General features: G+C 40.7%; 1 protein-coding gene across 1 annotated transcript; it reads left to right on the plus strand.

The window, feature by feature from the left end:
* Positions 1 to 7,256: 7,256 nt before the first annotated feature.
* neurod6a (neuronal differentiation 6a) lies at positions 7,257 to 10,690 on the plus strand. The gene is made up of 2 exons (XM_063034671.1): positions 7,257 to 7,352; positions 8,714 to 10,690. Exon 2 carries the CDS (start codon positions 8,722 to 8,724, stop codon positions 9,727 to 9,729), a length of 1,008 nt encoding a protein of 335 aa, XP_062890741.1. The 5' UTR covers positions 7,257 to 7,352; positions 8,714 to 8,721; the 3' UTR covers positions 9,730 to 10,690.
* Positions 10,691 to 11,324: the final 634 nt, after the last annotated feature.

Genomic DNA, 11,324 nt, shown 5'->3' on the forward strand with positions numbered 1-11,324 from the left:
TACTCAACACCCCTGCTAGTGAAGGCAAGCATGGCATATGCCTTCTATACCACCTTCTCTATTTTTGCAACCACTTACAGCGGACTGTGGACCTGGACCCCAAGATCCTCTGTACCAAATAAGGAGTCTACCATTCACTGTATAGTTTCTCCTTCCATGTGACCTTGCAAAGTGCAACACCTCATACTTGCTCTGTCTGCCACTCTCTGCTGACGTGGTCAAATGGTGCAAGCTGAATCATCTGCAGCTCAACATCAGTAAGACAAAGGAGATGGTGTTGGACTTTAGGAAGACTAAGCCTGCACGGCTCCCTGTTACTATTGATGGTGAGGGCATGGATGTGGTGAGGATCTACAAGTACCTGGGGCTGCACCTGGATGACAGGATTAAGTGGAGCGCCAACACAAGGGCCAGAGTCACTTGTACTTCCTGAGTAGACGGAGGTCCTTTGGAGTATGCAAGCCTCTCCTTCACATGCTCTACCAGTCCGTTGTCGCCAGTCCAATCTTCTATGTGGTGGTATGCTTGGGCAACAGGCTCAATAAACTGATTAGAAAAGCTGGCTCTGTTTAGGAGTCATATTGGACACACTGGAGGCTGTGGTAGAACAAAGAACTCAATAGAAAATCCTGGCAATTCTGGACAATGTTTCTCACCTTCTGAATGCCACCTTGGCTGAACAGAGGATCACTTTTAGAAATACCTTACCCTTGGCCTTTAGGCTCTATAATGAGTCAGCCTACAGCTGGGGAAGTGTTGACTACCTCCTGTTGGACTGTTTGAGTTAACTTTATTCTTACTTACCTTCTAAAACTTATATATCTGTGCACTAGAAATGCTACTGTGACATTGTCAATTTCCTTTGGGATCAATAAAGTATCTATTTATCTATATCTGTAACTGATTTATATCCTGCTGTATTCCTTAATAGTCCTTTACGCTTCTGTTTCTCCAACAATATTATGCTGTCTGCAAACTTGCTAATCCACCTATTGACATTTTCACAAGCAAATCATTGATACTTACCACAAATAAAGTCATAGTCTACATAATCTCTTCTTGGGATTCCTGCAGTTTGAAACCTTGTCTTCCACATCCAGTGGTAACTGAATTCATTCCTCAAATCCACCTGCATTATTCTCAACTGAAGTTCATTACTATTTACCTCATGACCTCTATCAGATTACCCCTCTATCTCCTACATTCCAGGGACTAAAGTCCTGGTCTACACAACTTCTCGTTGGAATACAGATCCCCAAGCCCAGTCAATGTCCTGGTAATTTTTTTTAAACCTTTCTAGTTCAATAACAGGTTTCCTATTACATGATTGTCCAGTTTGTGTATAACACTCCGAGTGAGGCCTCACTATCATCCGTAGCATAGTGCTCCAACTCCTATACTCAGAGACCTGATTGATGCAGGCGAGCATGCCAAACACTTTCTTCACCACCCTCTCTGCTTGTGATGACAGTTTCTGTGAACTTTGCCCTTGCTCTCCTAAATCCCATTGTTCCTTAATGTTCCTCAGAGTCCTGTCATTCACTGCATAAGGCCAACCCTGGTTGGATCTCCAAAAATGCAACACCTCACATTTATCTGGATTGAAAGTCTTTTGCCAAACCTTAGGACACGTATTAAATTGATCAAGATTTCCCTGTAATTTTTCATTACCTTCTACATTATATCTGTTTCAGTATCTTCCACAGACCTACCAGTCACACTTTGTACATTTACATCTAAGTTGATTATATATAAATTACAAACTATAAAGATCCCAACACTTTGTGGTACACCACTAGACATAGGCCTCTAGTCTAAGAAACAATACTGACCATCATCTTCTGTTCCCTGTTGAGACAATTGTGATTCCAATATGCTATCTCCCCCTGGATTCCATGCATTCTAACCTTCCAGACTAGCCTGTCATGAGAGTCCTCATCAAAGGCCTTGCTAAAGCCCACCTAGACAGCATCCATTGCTCTACCATCATCAACTGTCTTCACTACCTCCTGCAAGAACTCCAAGAGATTCATCAGACATGACTTCCCACCCACAAAGCTGTGCTGACTGTTCTGAATAAGACCCTGTCTCTGCAAAAGTTGGTCAATCCTGTCCCTCAGAAAATGTCTCCAGTAATTTACTCACCACCAGTGTCAGACTCGCTAGACTGCAGTCTCCCGACTAGTGTTTGCTATCTTTTTAAACAATGGTACAATATCAGTCACTCTCCAGTCCTCTGGAAATTCACCTGTGGCAAAGATGAAGGAAAAATTTCCATAAGAGCCTCTAAAATTTCTTCTCTCCCTTCCCACAAAGTCCGAGAATGTACGCTAGGGATTTTTCACCTAACTGCCCTTTAAGGCCTCCAATACCTCCTAACAGCTTACTTTTATGTGTCCAAGAAAACTCATTTCCCCATGTTTTTAGACTCCATCTTTCTTTTTTCCACAGTAAGAACTGAAGAGATATATTTGTTAAAAAATCACCCTTTTCCATTGGTTCCACACTCACAGAACCATGCTGACCTTTAAGAGGACCTATTATCCCTCTAACCATCCTTCTTAATCTAACAAATCTCTTGGGATTTTGCCTCACCTTGCCTGACAGATCATTTTCTTATCCTCTTTTTGGCCCCTTATCATCTCTGTTAAGTGTACTCCTATACTTTTGATAACCATCAAGAGATTCACTAGCTCCCAACTGCTTACACATAGTAGTATACTTCACTGCTTTTCAAAGTTCAAAGTAAATGTATTATCAAATTATGTATATGTCACCGTACATTACTTTGAAGTTAATTTTCTTGCAGATTTTCACAGTAGAACAGAATCAATGAAAAACTATGTACAGACAACTAATGTGCAAAAGAAGACAAACTGTGCAAATCAATTTTTAAAAATAAATAAATCAATACTACAGAGAAAATGAGTTGTAGAGTCCTTAAAAGTGAGTTCATAGCTTGTGGACTATGCAACATTTATGGAAAAAAGTAAACAGATGATGTTTCATGCTGAGACTCTTTATCAGGACAGTTGCTCCAGCATTTTGTGTGTATTTGATTTCCAGCATCTGCAGATTTTCTCCAGTTCACAGTTGGTGGAATCCATTCAGAGTTGAGGTGAGTGAAGTTATCCGTACTGGTTCAGAAGCCTGATGGTTGAAGGGTAATAGCCATGTCTGCACCTGGTGGTGTGGGACTTAAGGCTCCTTCCGGATGGTAACAATGAGAAGAGAGCATGGATTGGATGGTGGGATCCTTGATAATGGATGTTCTCGTTCTTAAGTGTTCCTTATAAATATGTTCAATGGTGGGGAGGGGTTTCCTGTTATGGATTGGGCTCTGCCTAACAGATCTTGTAGCATTTCTTTTCTTGGGCATTGGTGTTTCCATACCAGGCCATGAGGCAACCAGTTGGGATACTCTCCACTATTAGATCCCACCTAATAGATCGAAATGTTTTTCTGCCCAGGGTCAGGACCCTAAACTGAGAAAAATCCATATTACATCCTTTCTTTAAAACAATTGCTTGTAAAATAAACAGCAATCTAATAACTTACTGAAAACTTTTAATCATGGCTTCAGTCTTGGCTAAAATGGCAAGACACTGCCAAACAGAATCCCTCGTGGTAAACTAACTTTCTCCCTTCTGTGTATGGTGGAATGAAGACGGTTGCCTTAATCCAGAGTTAACCTTTGCTTCCAAGTTTGAGTTTCCTGAAATATTCAATGAAAGTATGCCTTAATATCTGCAATGGTCTTCTACCACGTATGCCCATCGGGACTTAATCAGAAATGAACAGTGCCTCGATGCTTTAATCTGGTTTTATTGATATTCTATGTCAAATTGTTAAGGGCATTTCAATCTGTTGCCCCGAAAGAGATTCTTACACACTACTAAAAGAAGATGACAGCAGAAACCCAATTCACTTCCGTAAATAGTCAAGATCATAACTCTCCGATCTCACTCCTGTATCCTGCGTAACTTAACTTTATTGGTCTTGAGCAAGAACTGGATTCGGGGTCCCTGATATTGCCCTTTCGTAGCATTGAAACTTTTGGAGGTAATCAGCGCTTTTCTTATGGGAAAAATAATCTCGGAAATCATGGTTTATTCTGTTTATTGCTAATGATTAAAAGAGTACCTTTTTCTTCTCACACAAGATCGTCCAAAGACACAGTGGCTACTGACAACCTCCAGCACCAAACTAAACTTTGGAAACGGAGGCCCTAGAACCGACTGGCCCTTGCTACACTTTTAGTATCATGGATTTGGTCAGATTTAATATTTTTTCCTCTCCTCATCCCACCTCTCAATCCTCGCGGGACGAGAGAAAGACTGGGCGAAGTGTTAAAGTTGCATAGTTATCTCTGCCAGGGACACCACTCTTATAACAACGCCCTCACTAAAGAACGTAACCACGGAAGAATGCTTCCACTTCTCGCCACAAATGTAAATGGAGAGATTAACGACCCGGCGATCTCCCTTAAAGAAAGTCACACCGGGACATCTGGGCCACAGGGAAATGAGGTGAACGGTATAATTTGGCTATAAAGCTGAATGTGTGCTTAAGCAATGTAGAAAACGGGAGACGTAACAATTTCTCTATATTCTCGTTGATATTTCTTGCGAGGACTTAACTAAGATATTCAATTTTAACTCACTCTAATACTAGTTTCTCATCAACAAAATTAAAATAAAAACATCTTGCGCGGAAACAGATAATAGGGGAAAGAATGCTTTGTGTATATAAAATGATTTCCCGTCTCTTCTTGAACATCTAGGATTCTGGAACCAACTCCCAAAGGGCAATGGTACCAAGGCGTTTATCAGATTCTTAAAATGTCAGCTTTTCCTGTGAGATTCTATCATCATCATATTTTACTTTCAGCTGCTGTAGAAATTGTCATTATGTTTGAAAACGCAAGATAGATGTATTTTTGGCCCTGTCCATTCGTAATTTGCTTTAACAGTTGTTTGACTTGTCAGATAAGTGTCCTGAACAGTAAATGCTCAATATTATTCCATTTTGCCTTTTGTTTTGTTCTGTGTTAAAGCACACTGCATAAGTTTTTTTTCTAATACATGAACACAGCCTAAAATGCCTACGTCTCAGTGGGTATTGCCAGTGGCTACTGCAAGCTGGCAACGCAGCAGGCTTCGAATGAGATGCGGCTCCGTGCCGAACCAGGGAAAAGAAAAAAACAGTTAGACTGACAATTTTTGCTCCATACTTGCTGTCAACTGATTCTTCGGGTTAATTTTGAATGAAATTTCAGTTCAGTATGAAAGCAAAGAAAATAATTAGAAAATGGTTGTTTTTGAACGTAATCTGTATGTCCTGGTACATTATTAAGTGGAAAACAAGATTTTCACAATGCCTTTCATGTGCTTTAATGGCTCAGTAGATGGAATGGAGAAATCGTCAATAAATTGCCACTCTTTAAACTGAGAAATGCAGGGAATTGAATCGTTGCTGGTTTAATAAAATAAGATGCTTCACCTGCTTTATTCCTAAAAACAGGAAATAAATTTCTATAGCACATATATGACGTCGCACTAAAGATGAATTAAGTTAATGTTTGCAGTTTCAGGCAATGAGACCTGATGGCGGTGTCACTGGTTCGGTTTTCCTCACAATAAAGGAAATCACCAAACGTGACGACAAAGTTTGCCCACTTATGTTTGTCCCAATCAGTTATAGTCCTATTTGTTCGCTTCTGAAAAATTCAACATCAAAAATATCAATTAAACGTTCTTTTCGAATTGGAGTACTGGGTGGAACGCTTCAATAAATTATCACTATGTTTGCAGATTGCAATTTTAAATGTAAATACAACTGCAAGCGGGGAAAATTTGGGGAAACGGCTGAAAGTCTGGAACGTTGTGATAATATGGAAGCCGCATATATCATCAATTACAAACACAAGAAAATTTGTAGACGCTTTAAGTCCAACGCAACACACACACACACACACACACACACACACACACACACACACACACACACACAAAACAGAAAATGCTGGAGGAACTCAGCAGGCCAGGCAACATCCATGGAAAAGAGTAAACAGTCGACGTTTCAATCAAGTCCTGAAAAGGGGCCTTGGCCCGAAACGTCGACCGTTTACTCTTTTCCATAGGTGCTGCCTAGCCTCCTGGGTTCCTACAGCACTGAGTGTGTTGCTATCTAATCAATTGTAGTTTTGGCTCTAGCTTTTCTACAGTAAGTGGCGAGGAGATGGAGATGTTTGTGTGCACATGACGCAAAAGCAGAAGAAAGACTGAACAGTAACAAAGCCCAGGCCTGTGGGAAATACTGGATGATCCAGTATTCGAATCGCTAGGTGACACAATGTTACTGCGAACCACGTGAAGCCCTCCAGTTAAATTAATCTGCAGTATTGACATTCAACATTGGCATTGCTGGTCCGTATTGATATTAAGACCCTGCCGTTTGTAATGTTTTAGATTGGTCAACCATTAATTTCATTTCGCTTAGGCATGATTTGATGGAGCAAAATTCATCACAGTGTCACAGCTAACCGCCGCACAAGGCCAGTGATTAGCCGATAAATACACCGCGGCTGTGGCGGGGCATATGGTTGTTAACATACAAACTCACTACCATGTGGTAAATGCGTCAATGTAGGAATCTGCGGCAAACTATCATTAGGAAATTGCCAATAACATTGAAATCGCTGTTCCTTTAAGATGTACAACAACCCAAAGTAATACACATATTTGAAACCATCTATGCTGGCATCTGATATGGACATTCTTAATAACATCCACAGCATACAATTTAATCCATAATATTAATCAATCAACGATAAATATCAGAACCAACGTATAAAGTTTCCACGAAATGTTCCAATGTGCAACGCTTTTAACAAAAAAAAAGAGGATTTTTCTTCCATCATTCCTAAATAGTGCACCATGCTCAGATGTATCGGGTTGATGCTGACATGTGGAAAGACGGTTTAATATAAGGTATGCACGCCATGCTTTTCCCTTTATTTTAAACGACTAGCTGATCCTCCTAGCCTCGTTGCTGTCAGCTCGACTGCCCCATGGAGATGATGATAATATTTGATGTCTATGGGCTGCTGCCCCAGCTCCTGTCTCCCTCGGGGCGCAAGATGCCAGCGTCTGCACCTGCCAATCAGCGGCGGCTGCCCGCTGACGTCAGCGGCAGATGGCATGGTACCAGTGCAGGCAGTTGGCATCACTGTCACTTCTCAGAGCGATCACACACCGATCCTGCGGAGAGATCCTACCACTGCCGTCAGCCTACGGTGGAACAGCCAACAGGAGCTGAAAATGAGCATTCTTTCTCAACAGTGATTTCAGGTAAGAATTCAAAAATAAAATCACGGAAATAACCAAATCATTAGCGCACTAAAAACAGATGCAGAGTCGTTTTAATTGTTGTCCCCTAGTATGCAACCCTCTTGTTATTGCCTATTTAAATGCTAATATATTGACTTTGCATACAATTCGAAAATTACCAACCTCCCCTGTAACTGATGACTTCCTTATTTTTGATTGTTATTTCATTCATAGATTTGACGGGACTTTCGTTTAACTTGCCTATATTTGCGTATGATTTTTGATTTGCAAGGCGCTCGCTTGTCTCCTGAATAACGATGATATGCTAAAGTCAAATCTAATCTTGATTGCGTTCCGAATGCTATGTTTTAAAATTAGTTGCCCAAGTAAACAAAACCAGCGTCTGAAATGTGGGACAATGTCCTGATATAGAGAAACTTCGAGGCGTAGCAGATTAACTTCGAGGTGAATGTCGAAAATGCAATTGCAAATTGCAATTTTTCATACTAGGAAGCAAACCCATGACCCTCCATCTGTCAAATGATTTATTACACTGCATAACTAGTGCCGGGGTTGGTGCTATATAACACGTGAAACACTTTAAAAATGATTCTTCTTGATCTCTATCACAGCGCTTAATATTTCATTGAAAATATATATATTCGGAACCGTTTCTCAGTCGATCGTTTAACTTCCCAGCTCAATGCCGATCTCTGACTATTGTTAATGCTTGTGAAACGAAACAGACGAACCGGCGACATTCCGTACAATATGAGCTTCCTTTGCAATTCTGATTCCAGAAAATAACGTCTAATGTATTCCTCCTGGAAAAAAAAACACACGTCGCTTATCGATGTCAGCATTGAACTGGCCGCCGATATCCGCTTCCCGGTAACAATAATATTATTGTGGACCCCGATGTGCTGTTCCAAGCGGACCCGCAATTTTAATTACTATTCATGGGAGATTTAAGGCCCGTGGGAATCAAACCAAAAAGATGGAGCTGTCCAGTTTTCATAACCATATAAATTAAATACTCGCTTTAATATTAACTAAAGTTTTCCAGTATTTTCAAATATAATACTGTGATAGGCCACCCTTCACTAAATTTAAGAAAAACCCAGCCGAAAGACGGCCCTGTACACCACTACTGAATGCCATCAATTATTTTTATTTATAATTTATATTTAAAGACCTTTGTAAATTATTTGACTTTGCCGTAAGAATGATGAAATGTAGCCAATTAATTGTAATGTATCACTGATAGAATTAGAAGTATAACCTGTATCGATAACCACATTGTTTCTCTTCCCTGCTCCTAAACCCTAACACCTCCCCCACCCCACCCCCCACCCCCATACCTACTCCCCCGACTCCCAAAGCTGACAACATGTTGACATTATCAATTGATGAAGCTGTCATGATGCCGGGAACCAACTTTGATGATGTTAGTGAAACCGAGGACAAAGAATCGGAAATCTGCCCCGAGCACGAACAGTGCTCCGTTGATCTCAGCAACATTACGCCTTCGGTAGAGTCAGAGAAGGATGACAATGAAAAGGTGGGCGAAGAGGACGAGGAATTACCCAAAAAGAGAGGGCCCAGGAAGAAGGCGATGACCAAAGCAAGGATTGAGCGAGTCAAAGTGAGGAGGACAGAGGCGAATATGAGAGAAAGAAATCGGATGCACGGTCTGAACAATGCCCTGGACAACCTTCGCAAAGTTGTCCCGTGTTATTCCAAAACACAGAAACTATCCAAGATAGAAACTCTGCGCTTAGCTAAAAACTACATTTGGGCCCTATCTGAGATCCTACGCATTGGCAAGAGACCCGATCTGCTTACCTTCGTACAAAGTTTGTGCAAGGACTTATCCCAGCCAACTACCAATCTCGTTGCTGGTTGTCTGCAACTCAATACCAGAAACTTACTGTTGGATCAGAGCGGAGATGGAGCTCACATTGCGAGATCCCAATTTTCCTCCACCCTCTACACATATCAAAACCCAGATCTGGGTAGCCCCTCGGGACCGAGTTCGATGGATAGCTCCTCAAAGTCCATGAAACCTTACAGCTACTGTGGTGCTTACGAGTCTTTCTACCAAAACGCTTCTCCAGAGTGTGCGAGCCCACAATTCGAAGGTCCCCTAAGCCCTCCAATTAACTTTAATGGGATTTTCTCCCTGAAGCAAGAAGATCCATCTGACTACGTGAAGAATTATCACTATGGCATGCATTATTCCGCCGTGCCAGCCAGCCGTCCCTTCGGACAGAGCTACATGTTCAGCCCAGCCATGCGATGTGTGATGCCCACAGACAGTACATTTCCTTACGATTTCCATCTGCGCGACGAGACGCTTTCGATGCAGGACGAATTAAATGCGGTTTTTCATAATTAATGTGCAAAATGGTGGTTATATAGATCACAGGTGATTAAGATAAAATGGTGGGTGGTACATTAAATAATTGATGGAAAAATTGTTTCTAACAGGATGTCTGCGATCATATTCGGATGTTACTTGATGGCAGAGAAGCAATAATCTAAAATCTATGCAAGTGAGTAAATTACATATTAAGCAACTACCCCTTCAAAATATACACCATTTGCCCTCCGTTACCTCTCGCGTACACTTTTCATTTCATGGTCTCATTTGTAAATTTTTTTTTCTTAGTGTCACGGACAAAATAACACACTAGTGTGGACTCTGTGGCACAACGGTATTTTGGTCAATTTTACGCTAATGGATCTTAAATAGAGAAATGGGATGTGGAATAATTTTAAGTGCCACCTGACACTGAAGGATGCAAGCTCAATATTGTATATAGCAGGCCACATTCTAACTCCAGAAACAGCAAATAAATAATTGGTTTGACAATTTACTTTTTTTTTGCCTTTTAGTCCTGATTCAGCGTTGTTAACTATCAGTTAGGAGAAACTCATTTTAACAATGATTGTTCCGAGAAGTCAATATTTTCGACAATCTCAGAACTGGTGTTTATATTAAACAACATTTTTAGAAATATTTATTTTAAAACACGCTGACTATTTCCAGTCAATTAATTTGATCCTGTGGAAAACTTATTCATATAATCGGAATGATTTGATGTTTGCTCGCATCTTTCTTTTGTAATTGGCAGTCAGAAACATTTGGGAGTAATCTGTATGAACGAAGTTTTTAAACAAAAATGTGAAAATTAGCCGAAGTGCCCTACGAAATGCACTAGCATCCTTCTTCGCCTCAAGGATGTGGAAGTACGGTCTGTATGAATCAACAGACAGAATGAAAAATAAGACCGATTGACAATATTTTCTATTTATCGTTTATTCTTCCGTCCTTCTAAACAGTGAAGTGAGCTTCCTTTCTCCCATCCCACAATAAACTCGTTTGGTTTTGAATGATCTGTGGATTTCTTAAGGGTTCTCCCCTCCCCCCAACGTTTTCAATCTTAGGGGTTTGGTAAAACAGTGGAAGAAAAATTCGTCTCTCGACCTCAAATCTCACTCGCTAATCAACATCGGAGTTCTGTGAAATATGTAATAAACTAGAAACAGCGCTTTGCAAATATTTCATATCAGTCTAATATTAGTGAACACGACAGATCAAACTTTGAGCATTTTGCGTAAAGATGGTGTGAATCTGCCGAACAGCATGGAAATCATATCAATAAATTGATTAGCGCTGTAGTGGTTGGTCAAACATCCCATTTTTAGCAACCCATCTTTAACATGCACGATTGGTCATCAATAGAATTGTTTTCTGTGTCTTGTATGCTGTGTGAGAAGAATGAGATGGCATCCATGGGCAAGACTATTGTAACCGGGCCTTACAAATTGCTTTCTAAAGGAGTGAACGTCCAAACTTGAAGCGAGCGGACGGAACGGTTGGTCCGCGGGGTTTAACTGCCCTTCTCAAAGCATGGTAATTTCACTTCCAGAATTTCACTTTTAGAATTACACTTTTTGTAGTTTGCTTTTTTTCCCCGTGGCATACAA

The sequence above is a fragment of the Mobula hypostoma genome, chromosome 1 (assembly GCF_963921235.1).
Source record: "Mobula hypostoma chromosome 1, sMobHyp1.1, whole genome shotgun sequence".
Taxonomy (NCBI): domain Eukaryota; kingdom Metazoa; phylum Chordata; class Chondrichthyes; order Myliobatiformes; family Myliobatidae; genus Mobula; species Mobula hypostoma.